At 42.9% G+C, this 19,362-nt stretch overlaps 1 protein-coding gene across 2 annotated transcripts in view; it reads right to left on the bottom strand.

Annotated features, from left to right (window-relative positions):
- SAAL1 (serum amyloid A like 1) overlaps nt 1–19,362 on the bottom strand; it is a 268,183-nt gene that overhangs the window by 73,713 nt on the left and 175,108 nt on the right. For both annotated transcript variants that reach the window (XM_078681081.1, XM_078681082.1), the window contains one exon: nt 3,745–3,933. In XM_078681081.1, coding sequence (XP_078537207.1) covers nt 3,745–3,933 — 189 coding nt within the window. The remainder of the gene's footprint in view (nt 1–3,744; nt 3,934–19,362) is intronic.

Below are 19,362 nucleotides of genomic sequence, written 5' to 3'. Positions count from 1 at the left end.
CCCTATTGTTGTGATCACAAAGCGATCATGTGCTCATCAATATTTATTCCAACAAATACGCACTTGTACTCATCTGCATTTATAAACACCAGTAGTCCCAGTGTATGTGCAAGCCCACGATCTCCGGACTGAAAGTGCACTGCAGTTATTGCTAAAAAACAATTTATTTGCAAAAGTGTTAATAAATCTACATCTTTCGATATATGTCCAACTCATCTGAATGGGTTTAAACAGTGGCAGTTTCTGATGGGAGTATTACTGTCTTGACTATGTCAGCTGAACAGGCTCTCAAACGCCGACGAGACTCTTACCGTCGATGACTGCTCTTCAGCGTCGACGAGGGACACACTGCTCCCTCGACGAGGCACCTCATCTCCCCGTCGACGAGGCACCCCTCCGTCGACGAGGCCCATCACCGTCGACGGGGCTTCCAACCGTCGACGATTGCTCTACAGCGTCGACGAGGCATCTCGCCGTCGACGAGGTCCTTTGCCGTCGACGGGGCTTCCCACCGTCGACGAGTGCTCTTCAGCGTCGACGAGGCATCTCGCCGTCGACGATAGCTGTTCAGCGTTAACGAGGGACACCCCTCACCGTCGACGAGGCTCGCCGTCAACGCGGCTCGCCGTCGACGGAGCTCCCTCGTCGTCGACGACGAGGCTCGTCGTCGACGCAGCCCCCTTGTCGTGGACGAAAGGTTCCCGTCGACGATGCCACTCACAGTCGACGTTGCTCGTCGTCGACGCCGCAAAACTCGTCGTCGAGGCGAGAATTGACGAGGCAAAATTGCAATCTGTAAAAAGGCTGTTGTTCAGTCCTTGTCGGCTGCGCAGCCTCCTGCGACTTACAACCAGTGCATCTGAGGGCTCTGTCAACAGGATCCTGTAGTCCTGTGACACCGTAGATCACCAGTGACGGCAGAGATTGCCGTCGTAGAATACCAAGAGCTTCTAGTCAGCAAGCTGGCATCTCCTCAGAAGAAAAAATGCACAAAACGAGTCTAAACGCCTGAGAGTAAATCTCGTGGGCGTAGATGTGGGAGGCAGACTCGTAGCAGGTCAAAGACCCTTACCTTTGAAGCAAACTCAGCTGGTGAAGTAAAGCCATAAAAATATCGAAAAAACCTCCCACATCAGAAGGGGGGTAGCCATAATCACAAGAACATCCCCTTCTATCCAACCATGTCAGCAACAGGCAGACAAAATGATCCATGGAAACGGTCTCAGCCTTCCACCAGTGACACAGGGTCAACAAATAGACTTCGTGTGAGAAATATCACAAAATTTAATAGATATATATAATATATATGAAGAAACTGAGCAGAGCTCAGGGAGACTCCCTGCACACGACGTGCGGTAAAAAATCTGACAGCCTGAGCCTCTGGAGGGAACCTTCTGGTGGGTGCTGTCGCCTGATTGGCTGCAGTTTGGGCTACACAAAATGACAGGGATAGTCACTAATGTGGAAGTTTTTTCTTCTGTAGCTTGGCTACTTTACTTCCTGGTTTGTTTTTATTGGTATTTACTATGGTATTTATAGCATTTTATTGCTTTTTTATATACCGTGGGACTCCCACTCCGACGACGGGGAATGATTCAGGCATGTGAATCTATGAAAGACACCCCTAATACTGGAGAAAAGAGCATTCTCAACTTTAACGTGAAGGGGTATCATAGGGCTGAACTAATAAAGTTACATGACATAAACCAATCAACATTACAGAAATTGTGTTACATAAAACAGGCCACTCTAGGGACTAGCTAAATTATTAATAAATAATGATCCCCTTTATCCTACAAACTAGGGAAATTACATTGCACTATTGAACAATTAGCTATTTAAAACAAACAAATAGAAATACAGTAGTGGCTTCAAGTAGCAACATCCTTGAGTGTTGCAACATTAAAAAGAATATCTCCGAAATACCTCCTTCCGAAGGCACACAGTAGTATTACAGTACGAGAAGCAGCACCATGAAATAAACCCCATTCAACTCTTTTATAGTAGAGGAAAAGAAACATGCACGCAGGAAACTTGTTCGTGCAACTTTTAAAAGTAACGTTTACTCAGCTGTCTGTGTAAACAGAACCAGTAAATTATGTTGGGCGGCCTAATTATGCTAACTTAAACATATGTAAATAAACATTATTTTCAGTTAATACATTTGCTCTAACGTGTGACTGAAACTAACTACAGTAATGGCTGATTGGGGGCTGATCTTTTGTGCTCTATCTCCATCTATAATGCATCATTATTACAAAAAAAAAAAAAGTGCATGCATCGATAAGACAAACCTAACAATTATTTAGATTGGAAAGTTTGAAAATCCGCAGTTTTTCGCATGGGAACTATAGATATTTGGTCTCCCACTCATACACTCAACTAATCAGCTTTTGTCTTGTCTGCCTTTTGTGCAAGTATACAAACAGGTAAAACACTGTACATACAAGGTCTACGGAAATATATTAATATAAATTAAACATCCCCCCCCTTCCCAGACAGTTTATTTGCCCAGCACGCAGGGGCGACTCTCATCCATGCAGATGAAGTAGGTAGTTGCCTAATGCACCAAATTAGATGGGGTACCAAACTCGAAGGAATTAAAAAAAATTTAAAAAGACATAACGTTCTGCCTTGGGATTTGGGGGCCCAGATTGTATCAATTGCCTACTGTGTCAGTTGCTGAGAGTTAGCTTAGGGCCATCCCTAATAGCAAATCAAATCTTTCAGCTAACTGCAGAAGCACTTAATTATTTTACTGTAGAATGACAAGGTCAATGCAGTCTATTTGCACAGAAGATACAGAGATTAGTTTTCACTAAAAGGATATTCCTTGTAAACATATGCAGACTAAGGCACTTTCTCTTCAATGTCAACAGTGAAATGTAACCACATGCATTTACTTACAGTGTGTTAGTATTGAACACTATTGTTCATGTCTCTCTAGCTCCAAATAGTTACTTTGTATCTTGTAATGCTTGTTTGGCCTGTGCCAATCACCTCTCTTGATGCTGAACACATGATCAAGAGTTTCAGTAACCATTCAAACACTTTTACGGGGATCCAGAAGTGAAGCCCACTTACAAATGCAAAGACCCACTTTAAAAAGAAATGTGAGCCCAGTGAATGGCCACTGTGCAGGGTAGTGGGAAAGTCACAGCACTAACCTGACCCTTCCCATCTCTTTTGGGTGGAATTTCTTAAACTAGGACACTATCTTTGCTAAATATAATACACAGATATACAGTCCTAAGGCTGGGAATCCCAACAGAGGAGGAAGGAAGCTATCCCTGCCCTACAGGCCCAAGACCACAACATATGCCTAACACTCCCTGTTGTCTTCACAATGTAATACAGGACATCAGCTGAACACAGCAGCCACATGCATTCGTGGAGGCTGTTTAACAAAGGCTTGTACTGCCTTCCTGAATTAGATTAAAGTGCACAAGGAGGCAATACTATGCTCTGCCCATGTTGGCGATTATGGAGTGCCCTTGTGATTGGCAAATACATTAAGATAGGGAAACATCTCAGTTGGAATCTGTGTGCCCTTATATGTACAACAAAAATGTCATATATGAGGTACTGCGAACATGGGTTGAATTACATTCTACATAGGTGTAATATCATTAGAAAGTGTTTCTAAAGAAAGCTGAGTTTACCATACAAATAACACTTCAAACTCTTCTATTTCTACCGATATGACATAAGTGCTTTTGTCAAAGAAGAAAAAAAAAAGTGTACTTGTCTCAATCTTCATGTATTCCTGATCAGTCCGTGAAGAAAACATGACTGACATCACGGCCAAAATAGAGGACAAGACAGTCTTCTGTTCCTGAAGGATGAGTGGTGGATCATCAGCCTGGCACAACTCATTGCATGTTAGGTCACACAGTAAGCTCCAAGTTTCCTTTCCAACTTCTGATGACTGTACTGAAGAAAGAAAAAGAGGCCAATTAAGCACTAAAACTCAGTACTGATCCTTACACTAGCATCCTGTTCTGGAAAGTAATGATGGATAGCTTATTAAATAGCCTTACTGCACATCCTGGTGCTTGCAGGAGGGCACTTTAGCAATAATAGGCAACACAAAATGCTTCATTAAGCAACTTTCTCAATGTTTAGAAAAACAAGATAAAACCTCAAACTGTCATCAGAAAAACTAGATCCTATGGCATTTACAACGATGGGAAAATATATCAAATCTATGCAAGTAACAAAGCCGAGTGGAGGGTGTTGTGGCCTGGTGTACAAGGTGGCAGGCACATTTTGAAACGACTCTGCCAAGCATACGTCATCTCACCACAAACCAGCTGACCCAAATGTCTTCAATTGTTAGTTCAACTCATTCGCGGGTGGCGGACAGCCTTCTACCTCCCACAGCTACAGCTGCAGTGAGACCACGATCAGAAATGCTGTGGGTGCGGATTTGATATTTGATATTTGATATTTGATATTTATGTGCATTTGTATAGCGCTAACGTTCGCTCCCAAGGGGGCATCATGGCGCTGAGCAAGCTGCGGAGAATAACAGGAGGATGGATTTGGAACGGAGGAGACTAGATGGCTGACAGGACAGAGGAGTCTAGCTGTTGGTAGACCCATGTCTTGAGAAGTTTTCTAAAGTTGTTTTCGTTATCTACAGATCTGAGACTGACAGGCAAATTGTTCCAGGCTTTGGCGGCCAGAACATTGAAGGATTTCCCACCCTTGGTCTTATATTTAAATCTGGGGATTAGGACCAGATTTGTCCCAGAAGATCTCAAACAGCGCGGGGGGTTGTAGCGCATGAAACGCTTTGCAAAGTAGCGGGGCCCTGTATTTTGCATTGTTTTGAAAACTGTAAGTAGTAGTTTAAAGAGAATTCTTTTATGCAATGGCATCCAATGCAGCGAATTTAGTGCTGTGGCTGCTGCAAAGTCTGCTGAATGCATCTGCAGTCAAGAGGGGAGGTCTGGTTGCCATTGAGGAGGCTATAGCAGGTGCCCGTGGAGGAGGACTTGTTGAGCCCACGCCAGACACTTGGCACTGAGTTGCAGGATCCTGGTAGTCAATGAAGGAAATGTGAGTCTGCCACCCACGGCTGGGGAAACCACTGGGAGAGGCACCCAGGGTGGTCGGGAGATATAACCCTACTGAGACCTCCCGGAGCTACATTTGGCTGCTGGGAATCTGCACAGACCATTCAAAGATCTCCGTACAACCTCCACACTCCTGGTATAGAGACAGGCGGTCTGTTGCGGCACGATATTTAGAGTTGGAGTCGTACGCAGACTTTGATTAGGGCCTATTGACACAAGAGATTGCACTACACCCAACAAAGGCTGCAATGGGTGGCTGCTTCTAGTAACATCCGCCACCGACCTGAAGGGAGTGAAGAGGAATTAGATCTCCTGAACAAGCTACTTGAATCAGAGCCCGGAATGCATCACTGAACGCAGACACTCTATACATACTTATGCTGGCTGTCACGGGAGCTAGGAAAGGGGAGAGTAGGAGGGGTGGATACTTCCACCAAAACAGGCAGCAGACCTTTTGGGAATGCCCTATTGACTATCAACGGTAGTGCTAAACGTCATCAGCTGGGGGTGGACCTTTAAACCTGGTGGCCCTCTTTCTCCACTTGAAAGGTTGGCCCTGCATAGGCCAGACACTGGAAAGGGGTCAGGGGTGATGTTCTCAGCCCTGCCACAACACAACCACCATTGACTGTTAAGCGATGACACACCAACTGTGTCTGACAGCTTATCTTCACATTGTGAGCTGAGGGGTGACCAGCCCACTCCTGGTCCCGAGACACTCGCTCAGCATCCTGTGCTGTCTGCTGCCCTTCTCACGCCATTCACCCTAGACTGCACAGTGGGGAGGACACAGACACATGCCCCACCACCACCAACAGAATACGATTGGCAAGTATAACAAAGCAATTGCAAGTACCGAATCGTCAGGAAGAAAAGCTCCACCTGATGGACCCCTCAGATATCACCCGAGAAAATATTCCAGTCTATATGCACTACATGTACCCTCCTTGAGGCCCAGATTGTAGGCGTTGGACTGGAGGTGAAACTTCGGTGCCAAGATCTCCGAAAGACAACTGACTGCGTAACAGAGGTAGAGATAGAAATCTCGACAGTGGTGGACATAGAGCACACTCTGAGCTCAGATGTAGCATGCCTGAAAGGAATAGTACACCGTCTAGAACATGTTGGGAACATGTAAGGCAGATCATGAAAAAACAACCTCCACTTCATGGGTGTGACAGAGGGCATGAAAGAGACAAACCTGGAGCACTTTTTGCACTTCTGTCTGCGCACCTGTATGCCTGATGGTACTCTATCTACATGATTCGTTATTTAACGGGCCCACCAATCCCTAGCAGCGTGATCTCCCTCTGGAGCCCCACCAAGATTTATTATAGCATATATTATAAACTACAGAGACGCAATACTTCTTCAATCACACCTTGCACAAGATCTGCATGTCTCCTTCTCAATAGTCAGCAACTCCCCGAATTATACAATACAGGAACAACAAATGAGAAGATCCTTCCTGGATGTAAAGCAAACGTTGAAAGCAATGCAGCGTACCTACATGCCCCTCTTCCTAGTGACATTTAAGGTCATTAACAAAACTATACTTTTTTTAAAAACCACGACACATGGGACTGGCTTAAATTGTGAAACTCTTGTAATCTAAGACCGGACGGCTTCCTCCCATCCCCCCAACCTCCTGACACCCGAACGGATGAGCGAACTTTGGCCCTCCGTGACGACTGACCCTGGGGAGTTGAAGGGGGTCACTGACAAGGGACTAAGATCTGATAAAAATGTAGCTCATGGAGCAGATGAGGGACGGCCTGCCATTGAACAAGAAGACAATGGGAGAGAAAGATCCTCTGCTCTAGAAACTCTTACCGGTTCACCAGTGCAACATGCAATTTGCGAAGTGTAGGCCATTTGTTAAGCATAAGCAAGCCCAAATAATTAACTATTTTCAACTAAATACTTGCTTCAAGATCTCCCTGAAAACACTCTGGCAAGGTCTGAAGGCAGTACTACGGGGGGGGGGAGGGCATTTCTTATCAATCCAAGGCTAAGAGACAGAAGAATAAAGAGGTGGCTCAATTGAAGACTTCTATAGGTGGCTGGAGTGGGCTCAGATGGAGCAGGATAATGAAAAGCGGCAACACCTCGAACTTCTACATTAACTCTAAAGCAGAAGTTGCTAGACTCCGCCGCCTTAGTGTGTACGACTTCGCACTATAAGCTTTGGGACTTTGACGATAAAAGCCAGGTAATTGTTATATTAGCTAGCCAACAGGGTCTTGGAAGTGAGATTGGTACCTAGCTTGAATGCCTCAGCAGGTTGAATCCTTATTGACCCAGACAATATTGGAAAGGAATTTGCCCCTTATTATAGTTCTCTGTATGCAGCTAAACCCCCTCCCCTGGCCGAAAGTGATAGTACCATCATAGAGGATCTATTGTTCCCCAGACTCTGACTTTGGATTGCAAACCCTAGAGGCACCTCTGAGCAAGGATGAAACACTGGAGGCAATCAACAATCTATCCTCAGATATCCCACATGTTACAATAACTGCATTAAAATGTTGGCACTTTGCCACCTGGTGGATCAGGTGAGCGTGCGTCCTGACTGCAAAGACCCAACTGGGGCCTGGTGCTTGCATCAAAAACATGGTGAAACTGCCCGGCTTCCGCTCACAGGCTCTGATTGGGACATCAAAGTTGGGTGACATCTGGGAAGGTCAATTTCATTCATTTACATACCTAGCGGAAACATATGGCATGCCAAATACATAATTCTACCTATACCTGTAAATCCGCCACACATTGGAAGCCCAGATCAAGGGCCTCACAGCCCTTACCACACACAACCCATTGGTTGAATCTAGAATTAAAATGGAGTTGCTAGGGGATAAGAGCATATCTAAAAATTACCGGGCACTGGTTAGAAACACCCCGGGACCCCTCCTAAACCTACGACAATGCTCATCTCAGGATGTGGGGCAGCTAGATTAAGTGGACAGTCCAGAGTGAAGATGGCCCCTAGGGTCCTCACAGTGTTCATCACATTCCGCTTATTCAGCAGAAATATTGTCACAGCCCAACCAGGCTACGCAGAATGAAGCAAGGACCGGATCTGTGCTATCTCAGAAATGGAGGAAGAAAAGCGCACATTTTACCACACAGTATTGGACTGCCCGGTTATACATTGATACTGGTCCCGCATACATGAAACTGGAGGCCAAGCAGATTATCTTTGATCCCAAAATGGCTCTCTCCTGGGACTTATGGACACCAGATTATTTCTGGCAATGGTCTTATTGATAACCAAAAGGGACACTGCTCATCACTGGCAATCCAACAGGAACCCTCGACTAAGGACGGGACTCAAGGCATGGACTACTGTGCCCATTTGGAAGAATACATTTATATATGAAGGGGGTGCTTGCACTAATATCATAAGCTATGGACTATGTTGTGAAAACATCACTATTAGGACTACATATATGTATGAAAATTTTATTGTGATTGCTCAGCGATCACTCTTGATGATCCAGATCAGATATTTGACGTTTGCTGTAAATTGCCTTATTGCTAGAAAATCGACAAAAGAGTTGTAAAACATTTCAAGCATACATATTTTGCACTTGTGAGACAGGAAGTTTTGTGAACCTGGAAATTTCAACATTCCCATAAGGTAGATGTCTGAAGAAATCGAGAGACAGTGAGAATCACGGATATTAAGATTGGCTACACAATGTGTACATTATCAGTAACCTTCATTAACCCCTTGAACGCTCATGACGAGTTCAGCTCGTCACGAGCCATGGTGCTCATGTGGTCATAACGAGCTGAGCTCGTCATGACTGTTGGAACGCTCGCAAGCTGGGCTAATTCCCCTGCTGTGCGAACGTTCTACACAAACAGGTGTGGTCATGACGAGCTCAGCTCGTCATGAGCACACGAGCACCGTGGCTCATGACGAGCTCAGCTCGTCATGAGCACGGGGTGCTGTGCGCCCCCCCCCCCCCACCCTTTCCCAGCACAGCGGGGGAATGAGCCCCGCATGCAAGGGGTTAAAAATGCATGTTTAAAATTTCCCTATAATCTCCTCAGTTTAAATCAGCTTCTTCTGAAAACAGCATCTCTAGTATTACAACGATCATTAAACTGAGAAGGCCATGCCTGCGAAAATGTTTTTTAGATTTAGTTTTGGAACTAAATTTCAAATCTAAAATGTCTTGGAAGTAGCTATTCAGGGGAATACAAAGCGGGGCACAGGTTGCCCCAGCTATTAAAGCGCAAGACCAGATTATAATACACAGATACACGTTATTTCATGTTCATTCTGAAGAATAGTCAAAACCCAAATGAAATCCTATCAGCATTGTCCTGTATTCCTACATCATTTCAACTACACTGGAAAGGGTATCCTATTTGGATTTTTGATAGATTTTAGTGGAAAGGAAAAGCACATCATAACTTTGAGTCAACTTGACATATTTTTTACTGAAATATACAGCCTACGAATGTGTCCCTTTAAAAGTGTCATTTTAGAAACAGATGAGTGTCAACTAAGGCAACAAAGGATGCCCAGGAAATTGAAACTGTAGAAGGCCCAGTGAGTGTGTGAGAAGACCAATGAATCACGCTGGTCAGTCGGAATTACTTTCAGTGCTGTGCATCTTCTATAAAACATTCTTGCCATCAAGCCTGTATTAGGACAATCTGAAGAAACCTGGTTGGAATACTAACAGTGTGTTTAGTTTTGTCTTTTTTTAATATGTTTCCATATAAGAGCAATGTGTGCCTTGGAGCAGTTGGTTATTATTTTACACAATCATGAGACAAAACATACTTTTCTTATTAAGTGTCCAGGTATTTATTTGCTCCCCGCAGCCCCTAGAAGATTGGCGACACTGATCATAAATGGGATTTCCATACAAGAGCCAAAGCAATTATGTGCCATTTACATTTTTCAAATTACAGTTGAATAGCACTGAAAACAGTCAGTAACACTTCCTTGGATAAATCATGACAATGCAGTATCATATACCCATTACACGAATTACAAAGATGGGTTTTGGCCTGGTGGTCCAGATGTAAAACAATGCGAGTGAACACGTTTTTTAAATATTGAATAGAGTTATTCCATGTTCCACATCTCTGTTAGGAAACTAATAAGTGAATAATAAAAACATGAAACACCCACAAATCCCATTCAGGTAATATACGTGCTTTGAACTCTGAATTATTTTGAAAATATGTGACCGAAAACAATGAACGTCTTTTGTAATGTGTGGTAGAATATAAAGAAAAACACATTTTATGAAAAGAATGTGCTACCACCAATCTAGAACAATTTCAATTTCCAACAGACTTTTTGAGTTAGCATATTAAATAATCTAGAGAAAGGGCTCACAACAAAGGTATCCAGTGAAGGGATGGAATAATAAAAAATACTCACGATTTGAAGAACTCACATCTGCAACAATAGCTATAATTCTAAAATTTAAACTGAGAACATATTTCTCCATGGTTGAGTTGATAAACGACAATTACAAATAGAAATGGGCTACTAATCACATTTAAACACAATGTATTTGCAACACAAATATCTTTGCACCAGCATGATGGTGCCGATTGCAAAGCTACACTGGCAGTGAACTGCACGGTTTTAACAAAGTTACAGTAGAGGCGTATATAAATGGCGCTTTGCTGCCAGGCACCGCTCGTAGGTTCCGACAAAGAAGCAGTTGTGGTAGGAGGTCCCTGTTCCATATTGTCACTTTAATGCTTTACTGCCAGGTACCAGCTGTTCCAGCCATTGCTGCTGCATACAATATTTGTGGATTTGAAGGTGTTTAAGACTAGATTAGGGAAAATCAGAACGGCTAGTAGCAACTTAAAATCAGTGTTTTGCCAGTAAGGATGCAAGTTACTCTGGCAACAGTTTACACAATTTATTTCCAAGTAGGAACAGTTACCTTTATGTCTTCACCTACTGTCTATTTCTCGACTATTGTACCGTATTCCTCTGGCCTTTCCCTTACAATGGTAATGGTCAGGATTATTTAGTTTGTAGACAGAAGTAGTCGGGAAACATATAATTTTAGCAAACAAACATGGATGGGGTTTTCTCCCAAATTTAATGGAATGCAGGATCTTCGGGAACTCTCCACTAACAGCAGTGGTGAAGACTGAATGTCAGATTTAGTTTGCATAAAGAGCTGAAAACAATTTCTTCGGAATGTCACCTCCAGTCAGCAATGGATATGATGTAAAGCTAGTGAAATTTGCCGAGCACTGGCAAATTGGCAATGAATATCTCAAGGGCATGCAATCCACATATGATGTTTTATTGTTACATGTACTGTTCAACAGGACGGCTTTTAGCAAAAAAAAATTAAAAACTATAGGCTAAGTAGTGAGTTAAAAAGCGAATTCCAGAAGGATCTGGAGGCATGGCCCAAGAAAAATTATAAAAAGCAACAGAATTGTGCATGATGTCTTATATAAGTTTAGAGTATCTCCATGTCCACCATGCAACGAAGGATAAGCCCAAACAGAGGTTGGCTGCAGCACTCTATTACAACCAAGGTACTGGAAGGGAGTCTCAGGGTCCATGACATGAAGTCTATTGAAATGGAATGCATAGAGATAAAAAAAAATCTCTCAAATGCACACAAAGGGACGTGGCTTAACATCATGGCTGAGTGGACATGCTCTCTCTGAGCTTTGGCAGGCATCAGCTGTCCTCACACCGAAAGAGGGACAAGATGGTCATCCCAATCGCAGACCTCGAAGTCTGAGGGATGCGGGAGATGAGACGTAACCGTAGACATGGTAACTGAATAGTTTTTGAGTCTGGCGAGGCGCAGCCGTCCCCAAAGTAGCTCAACAGCGGGCTGGGGAGGAGAGATGGAGAGCAGAGGTAGCTTTGGAGGGTTGGTGGCTCGGCCCACCAACCCAAAACGGAAGGTTCAGCGCTGCAGCTGGAGGCCGCTTTTGAGCGGCTTCAACCACAGACCTGGGCTAGAATGGATCTTCGCCCACACGGCTGATTTACAACCGTGTCTAATTTTGGCATGACGGAGACAGTGAGTTTGGAGATCTAGACCACAAAATAAAACAATTTGACCATTGGTGTGGCTTGAATTTACCTTCCCCCAAAAGGTCACCACAATCTAAGCACTTAATAAAGCTCTTTATGAAGTGACAGTAACCTCGGGAGTTGTCATGTTTGAAAGAGTATCCTTGCTCTCCATTCTTGGCCATTTTATTTTAATCCAGTTGCCCACCTGTACAATTGTTCTTTTGACCGCTTTCTACACATCCTTCTTACCATTTTCCATCTTTCCACTTTGCCTACTAGGTCATTATTCTATGCTCTTTTCTCATTCATTCACCCACACCAGGACCATCCCACTATTGGGAAGCCTGACCCCTGAACAGTTGAAAGGGAGTAGCGCCTGTAGAAGAATGTGGGGTGAGATGATATTACCGCACCATATTCCGAAATTCACACTCTCAATTCACTCCACTTACCACAGCTTGTTGTAACCTCTCCTTAGGCCCTTTTATAAACCTCTCAACACCATTACTTTCTAGAGTGTACAGTGCTACTCTTTTCTGTTTTATGCTTCTTGCCATTAAGAACTCCTCCACCACACCGGAGGTGAACTGAACTCCATTATCTGCGAGTCCACTACTTTGATTTCAGGACAAAGCTACAACATGTCAATGCAGACCAGGACATATCTATTACACGTCTTAATCTTCACAGGACCAAGAATGTCCAACGATCTATCTGCCAACGGGCCAGAAGCTTGTTCTTTCAAGAACAAAGGCTGTGTCCTGCACTTCAACACTTTATCACAGGCCAAACACGCAAAACAATTCCTCACCTCTCTTTCAACCATCAAGTCCATCGCCGGCCACTAATAGCCCTCTCTGACCCTTTCTTTGGATTTGGCTACCCCATTAAGGCTGGCATATGCATTATCCACCAACTTCTTTCTCAAATTATTCGGGGATACCAACTTACTTCCTCTCATCAACAAATCATCAACCACAATCAAGTCGTTCTTCACCTGTCAAAATTCTCACATTCATTCTTACCCCTCCAGCCACCAGAAATTATCCTCATCACTTTCTGCAACACTGTGTCATCCATTAATTCTTTCCTCCACTCTTTTTGCCGTATGATACCATCATTTATTAAACATTTACCTCCTCCTCAAAAGTTAAGAAATAGAAAAAACAATGTGCATTTTTGTTCTCTATTTCTGTAATTGTGAAGCAATTGTGGCACCTGTGCTTTACTTAAGATGTTAAAAGGTAACGGGCGGTTGCTGCCATTATAAGAAAAGTTACCAAATAGAATGAAAAAAAACATGCGGCAGCGCTGCAAATAACAAAATAAAGGCACGGCCACCATTATGTCAGCTGAGGCGTGACGCGCTAGTTACATGAAAAAGAAAAACAAGAATTTGTTGCGGGAGAGCATGTCCTGCCTGCAACAGCAGTCAGAAGAAATATATTTAAAAAAAATAGTGCTCTGAGGCTGCATTTACAAAGTTTAAAAACTATAGGCTAAGTAGTGAGTTAAAAAGCGAATTCCAGAAGGATCTGGAGGCATGGCCCAAGAAAAATTATAAAAAGCAACAGAATTGTGCATGATGTCTTATATAAGTTTCTCACCAAGAACTTCACTAACCTACGGACAAAGTCACTTATCAAAGTTTGAAACACTTTCCGGTTTCAAGATTAACATCACTAAATCAGAGATCCTCAATTTCCCAATCAGACAGGCAGAGGTTCTAGTCTTTCAACACGGCACACATTTGACATGGACAATTAAATATTTGGCAATTTACATCACATCGGACATTTACAATCTCTATAAAGCCAACTACTCGCCAGTGCTACAGTCCATAAAGGCAGATCTCATCCGTTGATCTTCTCTATTTCTATTGTGGCTGGGTAGGATTAAGACGTTAAAAATGAATATCCTACCCAGAATACTATACTTTTTCCAGGATCTTCCTATCTCAATTCCACCAGACTTTTTTGCATAATTAAAAAGCGCAGTCCAGCATTTTGTTTGGGAGGAGGTAAGGCCTCGCTAAGCAAAATAAACACAACGCAGTTCACAGGGTGAGAGTGGATCAGCATTCTCAGAGCTTCCCCTATATTATAGATCAATACAACTGAGGGTTCTTGTGGACTAGTTCCTACAGGTTTCTGATAAATAATGGCTCCATAAGGATAGAGCAACTTCTGGAGGGACGTTTTGGGATCTGGAATGGAAACCCAAATCGATCGACCCCCCCTAGATGAGATAGAACAAAATGGTTACTTACCAGTAGGTGTAGTTTTGCAGCCTGAAGAGTTTTCTGGATTCATACGCTGTGCATTATTCCGCCACCTAGTGGTTGAGTCCGAAATTGACATTTTTGTTGGGTTTTTTTGTTTTTAGGTCAAGTATTCGAGACCTCTTGTGTAGACTTTAGTGTATACTTATATGTGTAATGTGTATGTACTTTGTGGGCTCTGGAGGTCAGCCCTAGGATTTGTCTGCTTATGCTTAGGGACTTCTTTTCTGTTCAACTGCCTCTATTTAACTGCTTTGATAGAAAACGACCAGTACAGGTCAGTAAAATACTAGAAATGCGTTCTGCTTGTTCAACTGCCTCTATTTAACGGTCTTGATAGAAAACGGACAGTAGAGGACAGTAAAATATCAGAATTGCTTTCTGCTGAGGGACTTTCTTTTTTAAATTTTTCTGGCAACTTGGTTCCCATATCTGGTGTGTCATGCAGTTTGATGCTTACTGTCCCTCCATGTTAAAGAACAGGGATGTTTCAGCACCCAAGCTAATGTGCTGCACAGCTAAATACATATAAGGTCCCAAAGGCGAGACCGATTGCATTGCAAATGCTTGTTTGGTGGGTGTTGTTGACCACCATTTGGTGACATCAGACAGCACCCTGGATGTTCCTGTACGTAGTGGCTATCTTCGGATTCTTTTTTCTGGTGTAGAATTTCCAATTGTTTGCTTTTTTGTCTGCTTTCTTCTCCCCACTTGATTGCAATTGCCTCCCATTTCTGGGGAGGTGGGTGGGTTGCATGTGAATCCAGAAAACTCTTCAGGCTGCAAAACTACTCCTACTGATAAGTAACCATTTTGTTTTGCAGCGTGAATCCTTTTCTGGATCCACATGCTGTGCATTAGATTATGTAGAGGTATCCACTCTCTTGGGTTGGTTGGGGTGAAATGAAGAACTACTTGTTAACCGGTGTTGCAGTACTCTTTGTCCTACTTGTGCTTCCTTATTCATTTGCATGTCCACACAGTAATGCTTTGCAAATATGTGACGGGAGGCCCAAATCGCTGCAGCGCAGATTGCGTCTATCAGCACGTTTGCTAGGAATGCTATAATTGCACACTTTTTCCTTGTGGGATGTAATTTGGGCCGTGGTGTAAGTGTCTTTCCTGCTGCCTGGTAGCAGTTTTGTATTATTTTTACTATCCATTTAGCAATTGTTCCTTTTATGACTGGTGAACCTTCTGTTGGCCCTGCGTATTTGACAAACAATTGATTTCATTTGCAAAACTATTTAGTTTCTTATAAGTAGTATATTAAAGCCCTCCATACATCCAGGCTACGTAGGGCTATCTCCATTTGTGTTTGTGGTTCCTTGAATCATACTGGTAGTAGAATGCTTTGGTTGACAAGGAAGTTGCTCACTATCTTGGATAAAAACTGTGGGTTTGTCCTGAGAACCACTTTGTCCTTGTATATTTGCATGTATGGTTCCTGAATTGATAATGCCCGACATTCACTTAATCTCCGTAGGGATGTGATGGCAATTAGGAATGCTGTTTTAGAGTACTAGTTCGTAGACCTGCTTTATGCATAGGTTCAAAAGGTTTTGTATGAAGTGCGACAGTACTCTGTTTAGTCTCTTCATAGGCACCAGTGCTGCACTTGGGGGTGCAATTCTCTTTGAACCCTTTAGGAATATTTTAATTAAAGGGAAGGTGAATAGACTGTTACCTGTTACACCTCTGGTGTATGCTACCAAGACTGACAGATGTACCTTAAGTGTTGAATCGTTTATTTCGCTGTCCAGCAGATAGGTGAGGTATGTTAGTACAGTTTACTGACTTTTTCTTGTTTTCATGGTTTTATTTTCTGTGCATCAGTGGAGATAACTTCTCCATTTTGCTGCATAGTATTGTCTTGTTGGAGGCATCCTTGCCTCTTTTAGTATTTCCATAGCTCTAGTTGGTTGTTGCAGAAGTCTGAATTCTAAGTATTGAGGCACCAGGCTGCAAGGTTGAGAGTCGCTGGTTTCGGGAGGTATACCTTCCGCTTCTGCATGTTAAGGAGATCCCTTTCTGGTTTGATCTTGATAACTTGTCCCCTGGATAATTCTAGAAGGTCTGACAGGCACATTGTGTGGCTATTAGAATGAGATCTGTCCACGGTTGTATGGCTTTCTAAATTATCTTGGGAAATAGCGTAATATATACGGAAAGGCATAAGCAAATCTTCCTGACCAGTTTAGTGACGGGGCATTCCCTTCAGATTGGTGTTGAAACGTATAGGAAAAGTTGCCCTTTTCTGTTCTCTGGAGTTGCGAACAAGTCGATTGTTGGTTTGCCCCAGATCTTGAAGATCATTTCCAGAGTTTCCTATTTCAGTCCCACTCGTGTGACATGCTTTCTTATCTGCTTAATCTGTCTGCCTCTGTTTTCTCCTTCCCTGGGAGGTAAATCGTTTGTGAACTGATCTTCCTTTAGATTGCCCAACTCCATATCTCCTGAGTTAGCTTGCTCAGTGTGAATAACTTTGTGCCTGCCTGTTTGTTCAGGCAAAACTTTATTTATTTTATTTATTTAATGAGTTTTATGTAGCGCTGGCTAGACCCGAGGGTATCCGAGCGCTTTACAAGAGATTCAACAAAGATACTTTGTTTCAAAATGACTAAATATACAAACATCCAGTGTTCTTCAGATTATACAATGCCTGAGCACTCCTACATCAATATATTGTGTTGTCTGTCCCTATTAACCCCTTCGCTGCTAGGCCTTTTCCCCTCCTGTGCTTTCCCCTCCTGTGCTAAGCCTTTTTTTGGCTATATGGGGTAGTGTGCGCTTAGGCCCCTGTAACTGTTTGACCACATAAGGTATCCACGCCAATTTTGCGTCCTTTTCTTCCAACATCATGGGGCTTCAAAAGGTACCCATGGTTTGTGGATTCCCTTGGAGGGGTCCCAGAAATTAGCCAAAATACAGTAACATTTTTGTGTTTTTTTTCAGAAAAATTGGAAAAACGGGCTACAAATGAAAGCCTCTGGGTTTTCCCTGCAAATGTTATCAAAAAAGGGTTTTTGGGGCTGAAATCACAATTTTCTCAGCTTTTAGGGAATGATAGTTCTTTGTCAGAGAACCAACATTTTTTTACACAGTTTTGGCATTTTTCTGGGACATAGCCTATTTTTGCTATTTTTAGTGCTTTCAACCTCCTTCCAGTTAATGGTAAAAATGAGTATGAAAGCAATAATGGATCCTGGAAAGCTATACATTTTAGAACAGTAGACTATTCTGAATTCAGAAAAGGGTCATTTGTGTAGATCCATCAAGGTTTCTTTATAGAAACTAACAGTTAAATATTGGAAAAATGTTAAATTAGTTGAAAAAAACAGCCTTTTATGTCAACGTTTTCACCTGTAACTTCTTGTAATTATGACAGCTCTTTGAAAGCAATATACCGTTACATTCGCTGGACCTTCCTAGTTGTGGGGATATATAGGACTTGTAGGTTCACCAAGAAGCAGACGAACCCAGAGTAAAACACTGAGTAGCAATTTGAAATGGCTTTTTATTATGTACCGGGTATATAGCAATTAATGTGCGAAAATGTATACATGGAAAAATCGGTATGAAAGACACCTATGTATTTCTAAAATGGGTACAAATTATAGAGTTCAGAAACAGAACATATTGGCACATTTTCAAAATTGGAATACTCATACTAGCATGAGAATTATTGGTCATTTTTCAAAATGACATCTTTTTTACACAATGTCTTTCATTTGGAAGGCAGAAATGCATCAAAACTCAACAGGTAATAACAGTTGCTTTACAAATCTGAATTACCCTAAGTCTCCTGATAAAAATGGCACCTCACTTGTGTGGTTAGGCATAGTGCCCACGGCTAGAAAGGGCTCAAACCCCAATGTGAACACCACATCTTCACAAAGAAAATGTACCCTTTTTTTGCGAAGTGTGTAGCTGTCGTTTTTGATCCCTAGCTCTGCCGGCACCTAGGGAAACCTATGAAACCCTTACATTTCTTAAAACTGGACACCCAGGGGAATCTAGGATGGGGTGAACTGACTGCCTGCCGCCATGTTCTGTTACCCAGATCCCTTGCAAATCTAAAAAAATGTCAAGAAAGCCACATTTTCCCCACATTTCTGTGGTGAAAAGTTTTGGAATCTGCGTCGATCTACACATTTCTACCCACCCTGCGTCCCCCAAAGTCTTACGAGAAAAACGGTACCTCACTTGTGTGGGTTGGCCTAGTGCCCGCGACAGGAAACGGCGCAAAACGCAACGTGGTCACACCTCAATCTCGCAGTGAAGAAAGACCCTTTTTTTTTCAAAGTGCCTAGCTGTAGTTTTTGTACCCTAGCTCTGCCGGCACCTAGGGGAACCGAGCAAACCTATACATATTTGAAAACTAGACACCCAGGGGAATTCACGATGGGGTAACTTGACTGCCTCCCACCAGGTTCTGTTACCAAGAATCTCTTGCAAACCTGAAAAAGTGTCCAAAAAACACATTTTCCCCATTTTTCTGTGGTGGAAAGTTCTAGAATCTGCGTGGATCCACACATTCCCACCCACCCCGTGTTCCCCAAAGTCTTCTGAGAAAAATGGTACCTCACTTGTGTGGGTCAGCCTAGTGCCTGCAACAGGAAACGGCGCAAAACGCAACGTAGTCGCACCTCAATTTCGCAGTGAAGAAAGACCCTTTTTTTGCAAAGTGCCTACCTGTAGTTTTTTAACCCTATCTCTGCCTGCACTTAGGGAAACCTAGCAAACCTATACATTTTTGAAAACTAGACACCCAGGGGAATCCAGGATGGGGTGATTTGACTGCCTCCCACCAGGTTCTGTTACCCAGAAACCCGTGCAAACCTAAAAAATTGACAAAACAAAACACATTTGCACCAAATTCTGAGGTGGAAAGGTCTGGTTTCCAAAAATTTCTTTCCACCCTGCGTTCATCAAAGTCTTCCGAGAAAAATGGTACCCCA

Source organism: Lissotriton helveticus, chromosome 3_1 (genome assembly GCF_964261635.1).
Source record: "Lissotriton helveticus chromosome 3_1, aLisHel1.1, whole genome shotgun sequence".
NCBI lineage: Eukaryota > Metazoa > Chordata > Amphibia > Caudata > Salamandridae > Lissotriton > Lissotriton helveticus.
Note: the sequence above shows the minus strand (reverse complement) of the source record. Positions and strands in the feature narration are given on the sequence as shown.